Source organism: Chelonoidis abingdonii, chromosome 3 (genome assembly GCF_003597395.2).
Source record: "Chelonoidis abingdonii isolate Lonesome George chromosome 3, CheloAbing_2.0, whole genome shotgun sequence".
NCBI lineage: Eukaryota > Metazoa > Chordata > Testudines > Testudinidae > Chelonoidis > Chelonoidis abingdonii.
The window spans coordinates 32,186,774-32,210,154 of NC_133771.1; the positions used below are offsets into that span (position 1 = coordinate 32,186,774).

Below are 23,381 nucleotides of genomic sequence, written 5' to 3' on the forward strand. Positions count from 1 at the left end.
CTGAAGGCTGAGAGGCTCCTCCTTACAGACACGGACTGATTATTCGCCGCACTCAGCATTTAAAGAGAAGTGGAGGAGGAGGAGGAGGAGGATGGTGACCAACGCCTCAGTACAGGTGTCGAGTTTCAAAGCCGGACTGTCTTCTCGAAAGTTTGATTATAACAAAGTGGGAGAGAGAAGAGAGAGATTCCAAAAACAGAGCACTAAACTTCAGACACGGGATGATCTTGGTGACCAGCTGATCCTTACAGATTACCCCGGCAGCAAGCGAGAGAGCCCATCGCTGCACGCAGACAGGGAAGGGGGTGGATGGGTCCCAAAGCTGCAGGCTAAAGCTCGGAGGCCACTATAGAAATCTATGAGCTAAGTCAGAAGTGCCCCTCCCGGGCGGAAGACGTGAAATTTCCCTCTGCCAGAAATCAACGCCTGACTTCGTGGTTACTGTTACCCGATCCGCGCCTGGCGAGTGCTTTATTTAAACAGAGGTCGGAACGGGTTCGGAAAATCGACAGGGGGGATCTCGGCGGATTTAACGCAAGAGCTTGATTTATACCATGCAGCTCAGAGAGGGGAAGAGCCTGACCCTGGGGCCATCCGCCGGCCCTACGCGGGACAGCGATACACCCGCACTCCCAGAGGCTCCACGCTGCACTGGGAAGGCGGGGTCCGTGAAAGGAGAAAGGGGGGCAGGCGCTAGGCTCTAGCTGAAGTTTCCGTACCTCGCCCCCGCCAGCCGCAGGAGCAGGTGCTCCGGAGTCTGCCAACGTACACACAGCCCCGTTCGTGAGGGACACCCCAAGGACTACTCAGTGCCCCCTTCACCGCCTGCGTCCGGCCGGGCCGCTTGAAAGGAGCGGGACTATTTCCCCAAGGGCCGAGTAGGGTCAGGTACCCGGCTACGGGGCATCCACCCCAAATCCATCAGCAGGGAGAGGCTGACGCCAACCCCCAGTCACTCCAGCGGCTGCTGCCAACCCCTCCTAGGGATCCTGCAGTGCTACACGAATAGCCACCTTCAGCTGCTTCTCCTGAGCTCCTCCCCCAGCACCCGTCCCGCAGGCGCCCACAAGACAGGGCGAGGATCCCCAGCCGGTGCAAAGAGACAGGCAGCAACGTTGGTCGGACCTGCCTAGACTCTCTCCTGCTCGCTCACTTACTTGTCGTAGTCTTGGGTCATGTCTGGCAGCCAGCGGGTGGCAGAACTGGCTCAGCGGGTTGGGACGGTGGCTGGCGGCGGCCCGGGTACTGGGGAGGGAGCTGGAGCCAGAGCAGCGCGCAGCCTGCCGCGCAAACGGGTTTTGTCGGCTTTTCTGGCTAGCTTAGGTGGCTCTGGGATCCGCAGGTGGATCGCACCTGTGGGCCGCTTCCCATTGGCTTGCAGAGTTCCCTTGGGGGCGGAGCCTCAGTTGCCCAACTTCCCAGGGAGACGCCTGATTAGGCGGCTCGAGGGAAGGGCGGGGTTTGACAACGTTGCGGGTTCTAAATAGAATCTCGGCGGCCAGAGGCTGAGACCGCGCTTGCTGGACAGGGGCTTGTTGAGCTCCAGACGACCTCTGAGCTGCACCCCTCGCCGCGCCTTCAGCCTGACCTCCCACCATGGCAGCACCCACGCGACCCTAAATCGCAGCCCTCCCCCTTTACCCCGACCTGCTTCTGCTACAGCCTCAGCAGCGACCAGATCCGAGCTGGAGAGAAGCAGATGGTGCAGGTCTTGTACCTTATGTTACAACAGAGGTGAAAAGACACCCAAGTATGGCAGAAATTGGGAAGTGGAAGAGTCAGCTAGGCCCTGAGCCTGCTAGGCAAGCATTGCCAGTGCAGCATAGGCCTAGGCCTTGGTCCAGTCCCAGGTGGGAACTGGTTATATTAAACTGTAAACTAAGTGACTTAATGATTCCTTATTATCCACCTTTCCTCAGAACACTGGGATCACTCTTGTTATAGAGGGGAATTCTCCTGTGGACAAGTCACTTTTCCACTGCAAAAAACAGCCATCTCTTAAGTAGAGGCTTGCTTTAGTCCACCTTACTATCTGCAGGTTACGAAATATAGGAAGTATTTGGGCACATCTCTCTCTTTCTTACTTGAACAATTTCAGTAGCTTGTTGCCACAATGTTTTCTGAAATTTTCCCCCTACAGCACCACAGTATGTTCAAACCGGGTTTGAGCTACAGCGTCTTCTCCTCTTCACTAGAATGTTAAATTGTGTTAACTAACACACCTCTTAGAACAGGACCTTTCAAACACAATACTAAAGACAACATTTACAGGAACCTTCATATCAGCTGGTAGAGGATAAATCCTGCTTAGGAGCCTGTCTACCAGTGAAGACAACTGGAGTAGTGAACACCATCTACACTTTATCAATTCTTTCTCTAGAACAAGTAGCAGTAGGTAAATTATGGAAAATATTTAGCGACCATGCAGCGTAAGTGTATACAAAGCACACACTGAAACATCTTTTCTGAGGGAAAAAAAAAGACAGTTGTTATTCTGATCTCTACTACTGGTTTCAAATCCAGCATGTTGCCTTAGCCTTCAATGCAATAATTTCAGATTACAGGAGTGTAAATGATTTGGACCAGAACAGCCTGTTTCATGGCCTCTCACTCCCTCAAGGGGCAGTGCCAACGTAGCTTGTGTGGGGAGGTGAAATCTCCTCACCCCCTTAAGCAACCCTTCCAGGAACCCCAGAGAGGGTGGTGAAGAGCTCTGGAATGGCAGGTTGATCCAACAGAGGGCTTTTGGAGATGATATCACTTAATGGCATGTTCCTGGTGGATACTGGTAAGGTGCCCTTTAACATTAGACACTTTGCTGGTATAAAGTTTTGTCAAGCTATACATAGGTATGCATGCACATACATGCACCCCCTACCCTCAGCCAAACTCATTCTTATGTCATAAAAGACAAGAGAATATCTAGCTCTTTGAAACAGGGTCTGTCTCTTCCGTGTAGAATGAAGCCCCAAATACAAAGACAGTCCCTGACAGGACGAGGTTCCCAAGGCACTACTGCAACTTCTAATAAATAAATTTCTCACATTGCACATTGGTTCCCATTCTTCCCCCTTACTCCACCTTAGCCTCATAGTCAGTTATTCTTCTGCATTACTTCCATGCATAGAATATATTAGTCTAGAGAAGATCTAAGAGACAAGAAATGTGTGTGGACCCTGCACATACTGACGAATCATATTGTAACCAAATGCAATTACACACACCCATCATAGAAGACTGCTAACAGAACTTTTTTGGCACAGAAGAAGGGAAAGTTTAAGACAGAACTAGAATTGCACCAGTGATCGCTTCAAAGCCTTCTTGGGTTCCACCATTAATGCAAACAACCACATGTATCTATACACCTAAAAAGATACAAACATCCCCTCTGATACTGTGTCTACACTGCACACCTTGCAGCAGCACAGCCGACAAAATAAAAACCACCCTTAACAAGGGGTGGTAGCTTTATCGGTGGGAGAGTATCTCCTGCCGACAAAGCACTGTCCACACTGGCGCTTTTCGTCAGTAAAACTTTTGTGAGTACAGGGTGTGTTTTTTTCACATCCCTGACCAACATAAGTTTCACCAACAAAAGTGAAGTGTAGACATAGCCTGAAATATCTTAAAGCTGTCCTGAAGGAGTAGGGGAGGGAGACTGCTAGTTTGGGTTACAAGTATAATGAAACTCATGCAGCAATAATACTGAGTCATCCGTCACAGGGCCGTCCTTAGGCATACGCAGCTGCATAGAGCACCAGAAAATTTGGGGCACCACTGGGACCAGGGATGGCCTTCTTGGGGTGGACGGTCAGGGCGGGTGCTCTGGTCCAGCCCAATGCTCCATGCGCTGGTTCCTCTTTGGCCCAGCCCCCCTACCCCCACCAGCTGCTCTCGGCTGGTGGGCCTAGGGTTGCCTTCTCCCTGCCCCCTCCTCCCCTGCCCACTTGCTACTCTCAGCCAGCTGAATGCCAGCTGAGAGCTCCTGCCAGTGATGGGGCAGAGAGGAGCTCTCAACCTCTGTGGCTCTGCTCTGGCCTCTCCTCTTCCCTGCCCCACAGAGGCTCGAACTACTTGGTGGTGCGAGGGGGAGGCTCGGCAGCAGGCCCAGGGGTTTCTGGTTGCAATGCCGTGGCCCCTGCCTCCTCCCTGCACTCTCATGCCCCTACTGGGCCTGTGACAGCGCTGGTGGGAGGGTGCTGTACATGCAGTTCCTCCCCTCTCTCCACTCACACCCTGTGCACCTGCCCCAGCCCTGCCATTACTAGAATGTGGAAGCTGGGGAGCATGGGGCTCCTGGACCATGCTGGGCAGGAGGCAGCACCAGCCCCCAGTGGATGGACACCCTGACCAGTGGGTGCTCCTTGTTCCAGGTAAGCCCCCTCGCCTGGGTCCCACGGAGCAACTGGAGACCCAGTTCCCCCAACCAGCAGGGCAACTCGGTATCTTTTGTTGCCTCGTCCCTTCCGCACTGGGCTGTGGCAGCGTCTACGCTATAGAAAGCTTGGTGTGTGTTGGGCAAGGGGACGGGGAAGACACAGTCCAACAGCATTATACTGTGCTTAATTTGTTTAAACTGGTTTTATTAAAGTGCATGTGGCAAGTTTTCCAATACTATAAGCTTATGTTTGTGTTGCTAAGAGCAAGTCAGGCTTAGGGGTACCAGTTTAATAATACTGCGTAAGGCCTCATAAATCCTAAGGACAGCCCTGATCCATCCAGATGCTTCAGATAGCTACTGTAATTTAAAAGAATGTACACTAAGGTCTCTCTCTCTCCCAGATAAAAATCGCTACACTACTTTAAGGGATGTACTCCAACATAAAACCCATAGAAAGACAATTCAACCAACCAAAGGAAATATGAAACTGAAGGGAACAAATCCTCACTAAGGGCCCTGCCTCTGGAATGTGTTTACCTTCCTCTGCTTCCCTTGGCTCTTTTGAAACTAGCATTCTAGGAACCAACATTTTCATGAGCAGCAAACATCTAATATCTTAATAAGTACTGTAATCTAATTTAGACTCCGTCCTATCAAAGTAAATGGTAAACTGCTTTAGATGGTCCTTTGTGCCACAAAATAAAAGTCTGCTTTATTTTTAAAAAATACATACAAAAATATTCTGCTTTGCAGTCAGAATAAACAGAAGATAATTCCTTACTCTCTCTGTATAGCTGATGATAAACTAGTATCCAACTATATAATACAATGCTGGATAGTTCTTTGAAAATCTGTGTTCGTTCGTTTCTAGTATAAATCACAAAAGCAACTCAAAGTTAGAAGCATAGGGAGAGATTTCCAACTTTCTGAGGTGTTTATTTTCGCACTGCTCACTTGTTCTGCCTTGAAGTTCCTGGGGGTGCACAGATGCAAATTTCATTTGAGTCTATTCTCCCTGCAGTGCTTATGCATAATCCTTAATAAAATAATAAAAATAAAATAAAATAATAATAATAATATTATTAAACATACTACCACACTTGGCAGACTTTATATGGGCTCAATTCAGGCATGGTGTGGGAGCCACACCCCTGAAGTCAGGCGTCACCCTATTTACATTAGGTCTGAATTGCTGAAATCCCATTGAAGTGTCACACATGTTCTGCATTTCTTTCCAAACAGAATGTTTATCAGATTTTTTTTGTTTTTAAAACTTTAAATAGAAGTTCCTGCCTTTTCAAAGGCACTGCTCTTCTTGCCCGATTGATCCACTGATAACAGTCCACTTTGGCTACATCTACACTTGGAGCCTGGGTCTGATTCCCAGCTCAAACAGACTCTGGCACTATTGAGCTCGTGCACTAAAAACAGTAGTGTAGCCACAGGAACATGGCAGCAGTGCCATGGGCTAGCCATCCCAAGTACATATCCATGAGGTCCAGGCAGGTTATCCTCGCAACGGCTAGGCCTTGCTGCCACTGCTTCTGCTACCGCAGCTACACTAATATTTTTAAGTAGGCTTGTTCAGTCAGAGCTAGCACAAGTACAGTGAAACCCCGCTATACCGTAACCTTTGGGGTCCAAAAAATCCCATCGCGCTAAATGCGGGGTCACAGTATAGCGGGGTTTCAAATCAGTCAGGTGGTCCCCGAAGTGGTGTATTCAGGTGCACCTGGTGCCTAGTGCAGCAGGGCAGAGGAGCTGCGGCCCCCCACTTGCCGGGGACACAGAACTCCGGGCTGCAGGCGCCAGTGCTCTATGTCCCCGGCAGGTGCAGGGCCACGGCTTCCCTCTGGCTACAAGAGGAGCCGCGGCTCCTCGCCTGCCGGGGACAGAGAACTCCGGGGCTGCGGGCACCGGTTCTCTCTGTCCCCAGCAGGTGTGGGGCCGCGGCTTCCCTCCGACTTAAATAGGAGCCACGGCTACCCGCCTGCCGGGGACAGGGAGCACCGGTGCCTGCAGCCCTGAAATTCTCTGTCCCCGCTAGGCGGGGAGCCGCGGCTCCTCTTGAAGCCGGAGGAAAGCCACGGCCTCACGCCTGCCAGGGACAGAGAGCACTGGTGCCCGCAGCCTCAGAATTCTCTGTCCCCAGCAGGTGCAGGGCTACAGCTTCTCTCCTCTGCCATGGTGTTGGGGACCATTGGTACAGTACCATACTGTATTATACTGTACCTTAAAGGGGAGCCAACCTGCGATCGCGTTATATGCGATTTCGCATTATGGCGGGGCACGTTATGGCAGGGTTTGACTGTATGACTACTGGAGCTGGGAATTACACCACTAGCTCCAAGTATAGACATAACCTTAGTGATACTGCAATAATTTCAATAGTAAGGAGACATAATGGTACAAACCTGCCAGTCACAAGCTAGACTTTGTAATACCATTGTAAATACATCTCTGATGTCACTAACAGGACTGCACAAATCCTGCACACACTGAATGCAAGAGACCCAAGCGGATGTTTGCAATGGGGTTACATCATGGAGACATGGGTCCTGATTCTCTACTATCTTGCATCTTGTAGAATCATTTACACTTCTGCGAAGTGGCATATAGCTGTACCACTCTGACTGCATAGCATTTTGAAAGGAGATTCTCTGCCCTGGGTTGATTGGCTGTTTGCTCCATCCCCCTCCCTCACACAGTCCCTGCACCTCAGCCTCATTCCACTCTTGCCCCTCATACCTTCTTTACATCCTCCCCTCTCTGTTTTCCCCTGTCCTGTCCCTTTCATCACCCTTGCTTCACTTTTCCTTCTCTTTTCCCTTCTGTTTAGAAAATCACCTCCTAACTGAACTCCTCCAAAAGGAAAAACAAAAGAAAAATTGTGGAATTTACTTGCCATTTGCTGCCATCACACTGATCACCCCACATCTGTCTTGCCTATTTAGATTATAGGATCTTTTGGGTACGGAATGTCTACGAATGTGTTTGTACAGTCCTACCACAATGCGGCACCACTCTAATGAACAAAAAATAATAAAATGTTATACTAAGTTTGTAAAGGTGTCAATGCCTCCACAAGGTACAAGGCAGTGGAGAATCAAGCCCAAGGTGGTTTATATAAAATCTGTATGACAACAAAGTCCCTGTCCATAGGACAGATCCCATGTTTGGGGTTAGCAATGTAGGTGTCTATAAAAAGTGATAAATTTCCCCCAAACAACTTTACAGGAAACAGGAAGGATTTCAGCACTCTGTACAATGTCTCCCTAACTCTTTAGCAAAAGCTTTCTTCCCCTTCCTGCAACAGGCTCACAAGGTTCCCCGTGGCCCCTGGAGCATGGGTTTGGAAAAAGGAGGAGACCCTGAGTTTGGATCCCAATTCCCCTCATAGCTAAACCCAAGAAAGAAAGGAGTAGTGCCCAAGAGCTAAAGTTCCTGCAAAACTGGGAAATAAGTGAGTGCAAAGAGAGAAAGGAGGCAGATTAAATGAAAAGTCAGATAAAGAGACTCAGGAAATATGGAGAGGGCAGTTGGGATGGGATGGAGAGACCACCTGGGGTAAGAAAGAGAGAGGAGAAAATAGTGAAGAGGGAAGAGATGGACAAATGTGGGTAAAAAAGGGGGAAATATAGAAAGAAAGAATTGGAAAGTAATGAAACAACAAGCTTTCTTTTCACTTCATTTATATCCCTCCATGCTAAACTATGTTTTATAGGCATCCTTTAAGGAGCTGATTGGTTATTTTAAATAAGTATTCACACACCCACAGCTGAAATAGTTGCCATTTTTTTCCAGACTGAGTCAGACGCTAGGAGGCCAGGCTCCACCAGTCTAAATTAGACATAAGACTGAAAAGGGGTATAATACAAAGTCATCTGATATTCATTTGACTCACATTTTATATATTATTTTTGTTTAATTCAACTTAAGGTCTAGAACTCCGTATACAGGAAAGAATTTGGCATACACTGGAAAGAATATGGCACACTAACCACTAGGCAGTCCTATTTGCAGTCCCTTCAAAGACTCTTCCTATCCACACATAAAAGTGCTCCCTCCGGCACACTTGTTTCAATTTTTAGAGTCCTGCATCTCCTTCGGCTCTTCTTTCTGGCTGCATGGCCAGTGTTCCGAGTCAGGGCAGAAGTGCTGAACTCAACATAAACAGTGCCTGGCTGAGCTATGTCACATGTCCAGACTCAGAATGGTGGATAAATGAGGGGTGGAGGAAAATCAGAAAACACCACAGTAACTGAAACAGGAGAAAACAGGAGAGTTCTATTGGGAGAAATTCATCCATAGGGTACTATGGCTAAAGCACAAGTTACATTTCATCTGTTGGCCCACATACCAGCCTACTCACCTAGATAGTACATGACTCTTACCTACCTGAAAACACATTTCATTCGGTCTTGAAACAAAAGATGTATAAAAAGCAGTCCTAAACAAATTCCTTCTGTTTCACTAATGTTTTTAAAGCAGCACAAGACACATGTAATAATCAAGTTGATGGGTGGCTCACTCAAGCCAAGAGTGGTAGGGAAAAAAAAAAAAAAGACAACAAGCTAAGTGAGATATCTAATAATTCCAGGCCTTAATTTTCCCCAGTTACTCCAGTTAGTCTATGGATCTCCACAAGTACTGCCTCTCCATCAAATCACCACTACTTCTGGAGATGCCTCACAAGTATCTTTTGGGAGCTTCAGCAGAAATCTTATTTTCCGAGCAAGGAAACAACAGAGTTTATTCAGACTTCCATTTTGAGATTGGGATTTAGGGGACTCTTCCAGGGGATTAAGGGAGTTTGATTTATTCTCAAATTATGCCAGGCTTTCCAAAATCTCCCACAAGCCACTGCTTTAGGAAGCTGTGCTGTGGGCTACAAACAATGCGATTACAACTGTGAACATCACAGGTGGTAGAAAACAAACCTGAACCAGCCTGGCTTGCCTTCACACTATACCACTGACACATACACTGGTGGTAACCCACCAGTTAAATGCCCTACTGTAGACCACATTAGCAGCAGAAGAGAATAGAGTCAATTTTTACGTGACTATATTTGGAGAATGGTAAAAGCTTTTTTAAAGTTCAATTAATAACACAGGATTTCAATGGGTTTGTGTAACTAAATGACTATTAGTTGAACATTGTCAAGTGTTTGAACTGAGACAGGCAATTAAGAGGAGGTACAATTCAAATTTTCTCAAATTCCTTTGAGAGTCATAAGGTTCCATTAAAAAAATAAAAGAGATTTCCCATTATATAATCTTTGCAAGTAAATCTTGATAGAGGCTCAGACAGGGTAACACTGTGTATTCATTTGCCCTTTCTTTCTTAGCTAAGTCAACAGAAGGGCAAGTTGAGTTCTGTGAATTCTTCTAAGTCATGAGGTTATATTTGCGTTCCTGAAGTTGGAAACATGCATTAATATACAATAATACACAAAGCCAGGGCATAAATATGTACCAGAGGGGAAGAGGAAAAAAGTTTTAAAGTATTCACAATCTCATGGAGATCAATAATTAATAACTTAACATTGTGAAAGACAAAGTTGCTAAATACTTTAGTGCATTTTAATCTATGCACTGTAAAATGATCATTCATCTTTTAATGATAAAGGTCAAAAGCAGGTATCTATTTTCATTTGTATAATTTCCCCTTTTCAAGTACCTAAAGTAAAGAGCAAAACAAGAAATGTTGACTTTCCTTGAATGTTGTTAGCAAATGATTATAAAAAGAAGATGGAACAAAAACAGAGAGAATAAGTAGTTAAAGCTGCTGGGTTGAGGTGGACACCCTAGCCTTGGGCTATCCAGCCCCAGTTGTCTGCTTAAGAAATGTGGCTCCACCTCAGCGCACTGTTGACTGGACTCAAAGTAGTTGTGTCCCAAGAGAGCACAACTAAACTTGAATGAAGATTAAGTCACCCTGTGGTTCATCAGCTCGTTGTTAACTATCATTACACCAACTAAATATTGACTGATTAAACTGGATGGTACTGACATCAAGCACATTAGAGGCACACCCTTTACTTTTAAATCTGACTCTTACCGTTTGTGTCCAGGGCGCGCAAACTGTTTGGTGATGAATTGCAAGCTTTATTCCTGTTTATTAAAGCACAACTTTAATTTATTCCAACATCTAAGGGCGCATTGTTACATTCGTAGATTGAGTATGCACACAGTATTTTTACCACTACAGTAGTTTTAAAAGAAAGCTGTGTCTGTAATTAAGCATATGTAGTCTTTCAAATGAAGTTAAATATAGCCTTTCGAATTACTTTAAATACTATGACTGTATATGGTAAGGTGTCTTTTAGCTAATGAACTTGACACAAATGATAAATACTATAGATGTCCACCAATAAAAGGGTAAGTAGTTTACAATGGAGGCAGTGTATAAAAGGAGATGGTCTTTCAAACTTTTTAAAAAAGTGACAAGGACACTTAAATTCTTGTTAAAGAATAATGTAACTGCTGATAAAAATAGCAACTGGGGCTGCATATCTCATAACCACATCAGATATTTCTTCCAAAAGGCCTAAAAACTCTAAGAAGGGTCAACATAGATAACAAATCTTAAAATCTAAACAAAAATTGGAGCACTAAACACACATACATGAAATTTATCTCTAAGTCAATTTACATATGAAATCATCAGGATTGAGTCTCTCTCTTTATACCTGTCTGACGTGCCCAGTACAATTTCTATTTCAATCTTAGATATGCCTAAGGCACCTAAGCACTCTATAAGCACTATGAATCATTGAGTATGAATGAACACAAGTCACATCTCAATCTCCTCCCTCCCCCTCAACACACATTTGTTTTTGTTGTTGTTGGCACTGGATAATCTCCCTAGTATCAAAGCATGTCACAATCTCAAACCCACTACTCTGACTCCATGTTTGTTTTAAGACTACCCTAAGTTACAGATTTTTTTTTTTCCAGGTAGCAGGATATCTCGTTCACTGACCTTCTGCTCAGTTTTGAATGAATCTCCCCCTTGGTGTGCAAGACTTTCCAGGTGCTTTCTGTGACCTAGCTCTGACTGCCTAACCATTTCTGGGCTCCTCTCCCTGTGATCTTCATAGTTGGACTGTTGCTTTTTCACTTGGTTCCAGACAGTTAGGGCAGTACATCTCCATTTCTACAGCCCACAAGATCCATTCTCAGTCTTCAGATTTCAACTTTATAATTTTATTTAAACTATGACTGATCATAAAAACCCTTTCAGACGGGACCTGACCATCATATCTAGAGAGGACCCACTGCACTGGCCACCTTCTGGGATTACCTTACCACTGTGGCCTGGCTCCTTGCTCATGAGAGAAGTTGGAAGCTCTTTAAGATTATGTATATACAGTAACTAGATACCTGTGGCTGTTTCAGGCTGCAGGGCTGTTTCATTGCTGTGTAGACTTCTGGGCTCAAGTTGTCTCCCAGGCTCTAGGATCCTGTGGGATGGGAGGATCCCAGAGCTCAGGGCTCCAATCTACACAGTAATGAAAACAACTCCGCAGCCCGAGCCCCACAAGCCCAAGTCTGCTGACATAAGCCAGCTGCAGGTTTTTCTTTGCTGTGTAGACAAACCCTACGAGCTGTCCCCCACTCCCAGATGAGACATGCTGTCCATGGTAACTATTTCAGATGTCAGCTGATTTTAGTGTAATTGAATTTGGTAACATTGTGCTCCCTATTAGGGGTTGGAGGTACTGGCTTTTATTAATTTTAGCTGAGAAACCAAAGAATGGTGTTAGGCAACCATTGATCTGCCACAACGATTCCAGCCTATATGGTATTTACTCCTTACTCCTGGTCAAATGTATGTAAGCCCATTAGAAGGCACAATGTGACAACATGGGCTATGATAAGGGCCCTGTCAAATTCAGTGGCCACGAAAAACATGTCATAGACCATGAAAACTGGTCTCCACTGTGAAATCTGGTCTTGTGTTCTTTCACCCTATACTATACAGATTTCACAGAGCAGACATGCACTTCTCATATTGGGGGTCCTGACCCAAAAGGAAGCAGGGGGAACATAAGGTTTTATTAGGGGGGCTGTGGTATTACTACTAGTGATGTAAAAGTTTAACTGGTTAACCAATAAAATTGATGCTTATTGGTTTCTGTTACTGATTAAACTCCACCTGGGGTCCTGGGTGCCGGCCCTGAGTGTCCCTGGGGTCCTGGCTGCCAGCCCTGCACTCGGCATCCTGGTGTGCCCAGGGCTGTGCTGCCACTCTGCACAGAGCCCTGGGCATGGGGCCAGCAGTGGAAACCCACCAAAAATGTGGGGTGCTGCAGGACCCCCCACACCTCTGTTTGAATGTTTAACCATGTAACAGATAGAATTTTAATCAGTTGCACGGTTATTGTTTTTACACATTATTTACATCCCCGATTACTACTCTTATTTCTGCTCTGCTTTCAGACCTGGGTGGCCAGAGAGCAGCGGCGGGTGGCCAGGCACCCAGCTCTGAAGGTGGCACAAGCGCAGAAGTAAGGCTGACAATACCATACCATGCCACCCTTACTTCTGTGCAGCTGCTTTCAGAGCTGGGAAGCTAGAGTGGTAGTTGCTCACTGAGGACCCAACTCTGCAGGCAGCAGCAAAGAAGGGAGTATGTACCATACCCAGGGCCGGTGCAAGGAAGTTTCGTGCCCTAGGCGAAACTTCCACCTTGTGCCCCCCCAGCCCTGCAGCAGCTCCTTGCCCTGAAGTGTGACCCCCGCCCCCACGGAAGCTCCCCACCCCCTGGCCCGAGGAGCCCTGCGGTACCTCTCCACCCCAGCTCACCTCTGCTCCGCATCCTCCCCGAGCACGCTGTCCTGCTCTAATTCTCCTCCCAGGCTTGCGGCCCAAACAGCTGATTGGCGCCGCAAGCCTGGAGGTGGAGAAGTGAAGCAGCAACTGCGCAGTGGAACCCCCGGCTGCCGGTGGCACACTGACCCAGGCATGGGTGACAAGTTTGTAGAAATTTTGTGGTGCCCAGAACCTGCCCCCCCAAACTCCACCCCACACTTGCCTAAGGCTCTGGGAGGGGCTTGGGGGGTGAGCTCTGGGTGCAGGTCCTGAGCTGGGGATTAGGGTGCAGGAGGGGTGCAGGCTTTGGGATGGAGTTTGGTGCTGGGTGCAGGCTCTGGGTGGGGCAGGAGGTGGGTTGCAGGAGGGGGTGAGGGGTGCAGGCTTTGGGATGGAGTTGGGTGCAGGCTGGGGGGGGGGGTGGTAGGAAAGGGTGAGGGGTGCAGGCTCTGGGAGTAGGGAGTTGGGGGTGGGAAGGAGTGTGTGGGAAAGGGGAGGTGGTGCACGCTCTGGGTGGGAGTGCATGCTCTGGGAGGGAGGTTTGGGGCTAGGAGGGAGTGCAGGGGATGAGGGTTGGGGCTGAGGATGAGGGATCATGATGCAGGATGGGGCTCAGGGCTAGGCAGAGGAGGGCTGGGGGATGTGGGATGAGGCTGAGGATGAGGGGTTCATGATGTGGGGGGGCTCAGGGCTGGGAAGAGCATTAGGGGATGAGGGTGGGGGCTTGAGGATGAGGGTTCATTGCAAGGGGGGCTAGGCTCAGGGGGGGAAGAGCATTAGGGTGCAGGATGTGGGGGGGATGAGGGGTTTCATTGATGCATGGGGAGCTGGGCTGGGGGAAGAGAATTAGGGGCAGGAGGATGAGGGTTGGGGTGGAGGAGAGGGATTCAGGGGGGCTCAGGGCTGAGGCAGAGGATTAGGGTGTGGGGGGCTGAGGGTTTGGGTGTTGGAGAGGCTCAGGGCGAGGGCGGAAGCACAGGGTAAGGGCAGCCTGCCCTGCCAGTTTTAGGAGAATGGGGGGCACTGGGACCCTGGGACAGCAGACAGCAGTTCTGCCAGGAGCCGCTCTACTCCAGCAACAGAAGCAAGCAGGGGAGAGACGGTGCGCTGCTTTCTGTGAGGCACGGAGACAGCGGGGCGGGCGGGGGGAGACCCGCAGGGGGCCAGGGCCCGATCCAGGCAGGGCCAGGGGAGAGACCCAGCTCCAAATATTGCTGGAGCAGGGTCCCCAGCCCTGAATATTGCTGGTGCTCGAGCACCGCAAACATATAGAACCTGCCCCCTATAAACCCTGGGCTGCTGGCTGCTGTGGCGGCACACTGACCCAGGGGACACTCTGGGCTGCCCGCTGCTGATGCCGCCGGCAGCTCAGAGTCCCTCTTGATCCCAGCAGCAGCGGCCGCTCAACCACTTAAAAAAAATTTGGGGGGCGCTGCTTTTTGGCGCCCCCAAATCTTGGCGCCCTAGGCAACCGCCTAGTCCGCCTAAATGGTTGCACTAGCCCTGACCATACCATATCATTCCATCCTTACTTCTGTGCTGCTGCTGGCGGCAGCTCTGCCTTAAGAGCTGAGTTCCCAGCCAGCAGCCACCGCCACTCTCCAGCTGCCCAGCTCTGAAGGCAGCGTCACCGCCAGCAGCAGCGCAGAAGTAAAGGTAGCGGTACTGCAATGCCTCCCCTACAATAACCTTGCGAAACTCCCACAACTCCTGTTTGTGTCAGGACCCTTACAACACCATGACATTTACAGTTTTTAAAATCCTACGATTGTGAAATTGACCAAAATGGACCATGAATTTGGTTGGGCCCTAGCTATGATGGGGTGTTGGCATCCAGCTTTCTCTCCACCTTGTCTGTTCTGGCTGGTGTAGTTGAGAAACCTACTCAGTGCATGAAGAATAAAGCTAGGACTTGGACACCTATTAGATGGCTGAGGCTCAACACGTGATCAGGTGACAAGTGGAATAATTTAATTATGATCACTGTCAGTAAGCCTTGCAGAAGAAAGATGGAGAGAAACCCAGCACGTGGAACCCAGGAAAGGGAGGCAGGAGTTCCAAGTGTTAAAGGGGAAGCACAGAAGAAACCACGAGGCTGGAGTGGGAGAAGGATATAAAATAATAGCTAGGTAAGAAGCTTTGGCATAACAAAGGGTGAGGAGGAGAATAGGAAAAGAAGAAGTGTAAAGAGGCCAAGAGAGAAAATTGTAAGGTTCCTTCCAATCAGTCTGATGTTTCAGAATAGTGAGTTGCAACCCAAATGTCAGATCACCACAATAAAACCTTGTGTTAAACACCTCTTTTCCCCAGTTGTTCTTTAGCAGTTTATTTATTTCAAATGTAAGCAAATAGTTCTTTTTAGAAATAGGTAACATTTGCTCTCGTACAAGTTAAAAAACCCCCAACAAGATACAGATTACTTTGAAATGCAAACCCTTCAGTAAAATGAACAATTAATATAATCTAGAGAACTATTTGCTGCATTTTTGCACTCAAGACACACACAAGTATGTATGACAAAAAACTACTATAATAAACTTATAATAAACTTTCCATTACCTTTAATACAAGTGGATGTAAACTTTAGTAAGCAGTTGCTTCAGTAACTCTTCCCTTATGTAGTTTCCCATTTTTCTTTGTAACGTAGATACACAGAAACCATGAATTGGCAGTGAGACCGGCAATGGCAGATCCACCCATACAGCATCACGCTGAGATCAGTGGAGCTTTGTGCAGGTGTAAGGGTTTGTATGCATGGATCCAGTTGCAGGACTGGGGCCATAGTTCTTAACGTTTTCATTTACCATCTGGTAGCTCTGTGATCTTTAGGACTTGCCATTTTCTTGGACATGAATGTTTTGTTTTGTGTTACTTTCTGTGGCGTTTTGTTTTAAACAGTTTGTGTTCTATTAAACACACCTCTTCATGGATGAGAGAGGCTGGTACCCTTAGGAGGAAGGAGAACAGGTTTAACACAAACTGGTAGCTCTGGGGAAAGTCTGATTCTTTATAGTGTGTCAGTTGCCCACATATCCTACAAAAAAAAAAAAAAAAAAATCACAAATTTATCTTTTTGACATTCAACCATATTCAAGTTTTCCTCTAATTGAGTGTTTTTATTATATCATAAGTACCATTATTGATCTATGGCTCCAATCTATGGACCCCCTCAGGGTCTCAATGGAGTATTTCTTTGCAAGACTGGGGCCACAAACAGATTAGGCTAGGTCTTAGATCTAAAGACAAATCTAAGAAGAATGGTATACTGTCCATGTTTCCCAAAACCAGGTACACACTGGTCTTAACTAAACCCCTGTATTTTCCACAATTCTCCCCTACAGATTGAGACAATTTGGCTGTCAAATCTAAGTTGTCACTTAAGAAAATTATTCCTCTGCCCTCCCACCTCCCCTGCTTATGAGGAGCAAAACCTTTTAAATTTGAACAGAACGTATCAGCTGCGGTCATGTTTTCCAGAGTCTGCAGACTGCCTGGAACAATAGCTCCAAGGGGTGTGACTTGCTATTATTCATCATAGCTGATGTAATTCTGAGCCTACTGATGACAATTAACTATTTCACTACTATTCATTTTTAGCAGAAACATTCAGCTAGTGCACTTATTCCATTGGCCACAGCTGGGGTGGTTACTATAGAGGGTACTGGACCAAGCTTTCTGCTGTCAAATTATTGCTGGAGTAGAGAACTGTGTTTCAGCCTCAAAATAAGTCAAATCATCTCTGTCCACACTGATTGGACCTTTACTGTACATTGCAGTTTACCTTTAAATACATTTTCCTTAAACACTTCTTCCTGGAATCAATATTTTACAATAGCTTACTGCTATATGTATGGTTACTTAAAACAAATCTCCACTGATATTTTTAGCACTTATTTTTGTTTTTAGGAAGTATTAGCCTCTTGTGTTTGAAATAGCAATAGTTTTAAGATCAGGATTACATGGCGTTTGAATTTTGGGAGGTTGGTACTTTATTAAAATTAATTTTATAGGGTGCACAATTTTATTGTAATTCAGTGTTCAAGAATAAAACTATATTTGTAAGGGAGCAACATACAAAGGACTAGAAAAGGTTGACAGTGATGATTTAAAAAAAAAATCCAAATTTGCATTTAGGAACTTGTAAGAGATCAAACGATTACATTTATGCACATCAATGGAGCTGAAAGAAAGATACTCAGGCATTTTTTTATGTGGCTAACTATTGAAAACCCAATGGCTGATGAGGTAACACTTCTTTTCAAAAAGTGTTCTGCTCTGTCAAAATATATTTTGTCAACTAAAACTAAGGATATGATACAAACAGGTTAAAGTAGCATTGCAGGACACCTATTTGATTTTAATGGGAGTGAGGGTTTTCATACAGACATCCAATACATAGAATTTGCATTTTCTTCCTCAAAGGCATTTTTTTCTTACTATCTACCGCAAGAATAGCTAAAAGGAGCTAAGACTTCTGGACCTTGTGCTTTTTAAATTCCCAGACAAAAAATTACATTAAAATGAAGCGTACGTATAAATAAAATTAGGGATGTTATAATTATCTTAAAAACTTATAAACACAAGCTATTTACAATATTTTTATACTATTTTATGTATATTTTTTGTGTTTGTAAAATATTTTATTTACAATAGCTTACTGCTATATGTATGGTTATAATTATCTTAAAAACTATGTGTTATAAACACAAAAAACTCACAGTTAAGGTAAGCTTTAAAAGTCCAAACATTTTAACGTATGGAAAATTTAAAGCAACCTTAACTATGCTCTGTAGTGAAGCCCTGAAATAGCCATATGCATAAAGTATTTCAGTGGTCTCAGATAAACTGATTTTTAAAGAAACATTTTTGGGGTTTGTTTTTAGCTCTATGGCATCTCTATTGCACAATATCTCATAGCTGAGGAAATGAATGCTCTTTCCACATTTTCAAAAGATTAACCAAATGGTCATATTTGTAACTACATTAACTACTTGCACTATAGATGATACAATGGGAAATCTAAAGGATAAGAATTTAAACTCAATTCCTGATTTCTGAGGGCTATGACTATTTGCATTTCACATTATGTTCTAATGTACTACATATGTAAATACATGCTTAAGTACAAAATTTGCATGAAGAGAGACTGTTCATGCAAACATACATAAAAAACCACTTATCCAATGTGTATCAGATTTATTCATATGAGTAAAGAGGATTCTTCTCTCACCCTCTGTTAAAAAGTTTCTTGTTCAAACAAGAGAATGAACCTACAGACCAAAAGCTCCTGTGATATGATACTACGTTTACATTATTCCAACCCACTTCTGTCTTGGTGAATACATAAAAGGCAAAGTGAAAAGGAAAAAAGGTAGATGAATAATAAGCAAGTACACTGAAAAGGCAACAAAGTGTGCACACTTCAGACTCAGTCATTTTCAAAAACAGAATATTAAATAAACTTAAAATAACAGCTGGTATTGTAGTATTTGTTTTCTTCAATGTGATATTTTATAGTAAATATAATCTTAAGGCTTGGGTATACAATATATTGGCATGAAATGCAATGAGACTGAATTCAAATATCTCAATCTTCCTTCTCACAAAGGACAACAAAAACCCATTATTGCAGTGTGAATCCAAGATGATCTTCAATCTCTCAGTGTCCTTTCCTCACCCCCACCTAATCCACTGATTGAACAGGAGCTAGGTTTGTTTTCATGGCATGACCTAGTGGCAGAACAGTAAACTGGCCTTAGGCCAGGCCACCTTGTCTTAAAAAAAAATAATCAGGATTTTGGAGGCTAGACAGAAACACCATTTGAGATGTAAATTCCTCTTCCTGCCCCACAAGAGGTAAATGCTATTGAACTCTTACATTCTCCTGAGTAGTCTTCTGCAGTCAGATGAAAGTTGGCCATCTTTTAATCCACTTAATGTGTGCCATGTTAATTTTATATTGTTCTAGTTTCTTAATCAAAATATTTTGTGGTACTAAATCAAACGCCTTACAGAAGTCTAAGTATATTACAACAACACTGTTACCTTTATCAACCATACTGTAATCCCATAAAAAAATATATATCACATTAGTTTGACAGCATCAGTTGCATACAACAGTATGACTTTTCCAACCCAAGACCAATATATATATTAGGGCTGTCAAGTGATTAAAAAAAGCAATCGCGATTAAACGCGCAATTAAAAACATTAATCGTGATTAATTGCGTTGTTAAATAATAATGGAATATCATTTATTTAAATATTTTTGGATGTTTTCTACATTTTCAAATATATTGATTTCAATTACAATACAGAATACAACGTATATAGCATTCACTTTATTATTACAAATATTTGCACTGTAAAAATAAATTGTATTTTTCAATTCACCTCATACAAGTACTGTAGTGCAATCTCTTTATCATGAAAGTTGAACTTACAAATGTAGAATTATGTACAAAAAATAACTGCATTGAAAAATAAAACAATGTAAAACTTTAGAGCCTACAAGTCCACTCTGTCTGAGCGATCGGCTGAAGTAGGACTAATAAACTTGATTACAATTTGCAGGAGATAATGCTGCTTGTTTCATGTTTACAATGTTATCTAAAAGTGAGAACAGGAGTTTGCATGGCACTGTTGTAGCCGGCATCACAAGATATTTACGTGCCAGATGCGCTAAAGATTCATATGTCCCTTCAACTTCAACCACCCTTCCAGAGGACGTGTCCATGCTGATGATTTTCATCATCTGAGTTATAGGCTACCAGCTGAAGGTTGATTTTCTTTTTTGTTGGTATGGGTTCTGTAGTTTCCGCATCTGAGTGTCGCTCTTTTAAGACTTCTGAAAGCATGCTCCATACCTTGTCCCTCAGATTTTGGAAGGCACTTCTGATTCTTAAACCTTGGGTCGAGTGCTGTAGCTATTTTTAGAAATCTCACATTGTATCTTCTTTGCGTTTTGTCACATCTGCTATGAAAGTGTTCTTAAAATAAATGTGCTAGGTCATCATCTGAGACTGCTATAACATGAAATATATGGCAGAATGCAGGTAAAACAGAGCCAAAGCCATACAGTTCTCCCCCAAGGAGTTCAGTCACAAATTTAATTAATGCATTATTTTTTAACAAGCATCAGCATGGAAGCATGTCCTCTGGAATGATGGATGAAGCATGAAGGGCCATACTAATGTTTTTCGAGAGCAGTTATGTAACAAAAAAAAAATCTACATTTGTAAATTGAACTTTCATAATAAAGAGATTGCACTATAGTACTTGTATGAGGTCAATTGAAAAATACTATTTCTTTTATCATTTTTACAGTGCAAATATTTGTAATAAAAATAATAATATAAAGTCAGCACTATCCACTTTGTATTCTGTGTGGTAACAGAAATCAATATATTTGAAAATGGAGAAAAACATCCAAAAATATTTCATAAATTTAAATTGGTTCTCTCTCAACAGTGCAATTAATTTTTTTAATCACAATTAATTTTTTGTACATATAAAAAAACAGCTTAGCATAGTTAAGTCACTAGTCAATGCACAGTCTCAGTCCAGAGCTCTTACACTAAATATCTTGTTTAATAAAATTAAAATATCTTACAAATTTAATTTTAAGGAGAAACTTTTTCATGAACATTCAATGCATTTCCAACAAGAGTCAGATACTTACTTCTCATTACATAGTTTAACTGAACACAGCCAATACTTGGTGTTCATGGCTGTAAGTGAATTGCCTTTTTCTTGCAAAATTCCCTCTAGGATATGCCCATGAAAACAATTACTATCTGTGTTTTCTTCAGCCCAATTTAACTGGAAACTTGAAGGGCTTTGCTTTTCAGCAACTTGCATTGAACCAGACAGTGTGCCAAACTGTCTTTGTAAGTTCACTACCATTTCTGTACAAAGAGAAACAAAAACCTAAGCAACAATGTATCATCACATTTTCCCACAAACAGAGTTTACCTTTCTACACAGAATATTAAAATCCTGTTTTAAAAAGGTAATTTGAATTTGTGCTTTTTCCTACCTCTGCATGATATACAGAGAAAGCCTGAAATGTTTATTTTTCTTCTTCTTCTTCTTCCTTTTTACATTTGAAATTCAAGTCAGTCTATCCTAAAAGCCTCTATGGTGACTGGAACTATTATTAAAGTTATGACCCAACATGAATAAAGAGACTGAAAGTTATAGAGGACCTGAGAGGAGAAGTAATTTTAAATCAGATTGTTTAGAGGTCTTTTTAAAAAACACATTTAACTCCATTTTCTAATGAACATTTTAAAGAAAGGATGTTTTAAAAATTCAAACACAATTACCCCTCCAGTTATGCTATCAGAGCCCCCAGTAACATGGTCAGACTCTCAAGAGGTACTCCAGCAAAACAAGTGAAGACAAACAGACTTTCCCAATATCTTTACAATAAAAATCCAGTAAAAAGAAAGCTCAAAAAATACAGGCTGGCTTTATACATAATAAAATAGCATAAAAAGGGCAAAAGTTCAATTACTAAAAAATCCATTTCAAGTCTCTTGTAATATAAACCAGGGCTTTGGAGCAGAGCCTGGAGCTGGAGCATGGAGCAGCTCCGGAGCAGTGGAGCTGCAGGTTTTTGCCTGGAGCTGGAGTGGAACTGGAGCTGGAGCACAGCTCCAAAGCCTGGATATAAACTATGTATTCTGGTACTGAAGAGTCTTGTGGCACCTTATAGACTAATAGACATTTAGTCTATAAGGTGCCACAAGACTCTTAGCTGCTTTCACAGATCCAGACTAACACGGCTACCCCTCTGATACTATTCTGGTACTCTCATTCTAAATCCCTTTGATAAACAAAAACTTGAACAGGAAAAAAAGACAAGAAAATATTAGAATTGTTTTGCTCACATTGTTGGCTAAAGAAAATGATACTCACGTCTTTTCTTAAGAACTACAGATTTTTCCTTGGATGAGTAGAATAGTGGTTTTTCACATTTCCACAGACACCTATCAGTGAAAGAAATACAACCTGGTGAAAAAATAAAAACCAGCACAACCATATCCAAACAAACAAGAAAAGGCAGTCATTTCTCAAGATTGTTATTACAAGTATCCAATGTTTTAGGAATAACCTCAAGTTGGTAGGTGCCCAGTACCATTACTCCCCACCATGCATAAGAGAAGTCTCTCTTCAGACTGGTGGAGCGGGGGGTAGAAGAAGTGCTCTTCATCAATTTTTCATCATTTACTGTAATCGGTTTTGATAGCTTTAGTAATTCAGGTCACTGGTCACAGAGAATTCCCATTTAATTAATGTCAGGCCAAAGTTCTAAGTGTGATGGGAGAAAGAGCATGAGGATTTATTAATTTGCTTTACTCCTCCAAGCTCATGCGACAGAAATAAGGATGAAATCCTGGCTCCACTGACGTCACTGAGGCCAGGATTTCACTCAAGATGATTAACCTCAAAAAAACCTGATGTACTGAACAACAGCATACCTGGCTCTTTCTTCATCTAATTTCTTCTGTTCCACATCCACAGACTTCTTTATAACCTTGTACCACTTTTTGAAATCAAACCACAGGCAGCCTGAAGTAAAATCCAAAATTTAGTTTTAGGAAAAGTGATAGAGAACAATAAAATATAGAATGTTAGAAAGGTAGCAGCAGTTAGACCCTTAGCTTTCTTTTTAACAGATATATTGCATATCCTAGACTCTAGATGCCTTAAAAAATAAACGTTACAAAGCAGCAGGCAGTGAAGAATCCTATAGGATACCATCAGGGATGTGGAGGAGCCAAATAAGTGAGAGTGAATTGTGTGTCTTTAGCTCAGCTCATATAAACACTTTACACTTCTTTGTTTTCACTCTTTGGCCCTTACCCTGCTGCTAAGAACAGCAGGAGTTAATAAGGCATTTTCCCCCCTAAGCTCCATGATTCAGCCTCAAAGAGGTAGTTTGACTTAGAATTAACCCTCCTTCTCTCAAGAATAAATCCTTCACCTTTGCAACATGAATTGGCTTCCATACATATGGAATGTGAACTGTTCAAAGGAATGATGAAGGCTGACAGGTCAAGATTTTTTTTAAAGTATTAATGGGATTCTGAAAAGTTTAATCAGCTCCCAAAACAATGAAAAATAGCCTTCCCTGCTAGGTATCCTGCAAACAAAATGCCAATCATATTCCTCCT

General features: G+C 43.6%; 2 protein-coding genes across 6 annotated transcripts in view; both read right to left on the reverse strand.

Moving 5' to 3' along the window:
- GRHL1 (grainyhead like transcription factor 1) overlaps positions 1–15,829 on the reverse strand; it is an 85,795-nt gene extending 69,966 nt beyond the window's left edge. The window contains exon 1 of one of the 2 annotated variants that reach the window (XM_075063682.1): positions 15,760–15,829. Coding sequence is in view for 1 of the 2 variants with exons in the window: in XM_032779727.2 (XP_032635618.1) it covers positions 1,158–1,177 (20 nt within the window). In the remaining variant the exon portion in view is untranslated. Of the gene's footprint in view, positions 1–1,157; positions 1,232–15,759 lie in introns of those variants that run through there. The other variant, XM_032779727.2, reaches the window with a different exon arrangement.
- TAF1B (TATA-box binding protein associated factor, RNA polymerase I subunit B) overlaps positions 14,707–23,381 on the reverse strand; it is a 70,229-nt gene continuing 61,554 nt past the window's right edge. For all 4 annotated transcript variants that reach the window (XM_032779731.2, XM_032779732.2, XM_032779733.2 and 1 more), the window contains 4 exons: positions 22,686–22,776; positions 22,123–22,193; positions 20,882–21,107; positions 14,707–16,234 (listed from right to left, as the gene is read on the reverse strand). In XM_032779731.2, the coding sequence (XP_032635622.1) occupies positions 16,069–16,234; positions 20,882–21,107; positions 22,123–22,193; positions 22,686–22,776 (554 nt within the window). In that variant the 3' untranslated portion in view covers positions 14,707–16,068. The remainder of the gene's footprint in view (positions 16,235–20,881; positions 21,108–22,122; positions 22,194–22,685; positions 22,777–23,381) is intronic.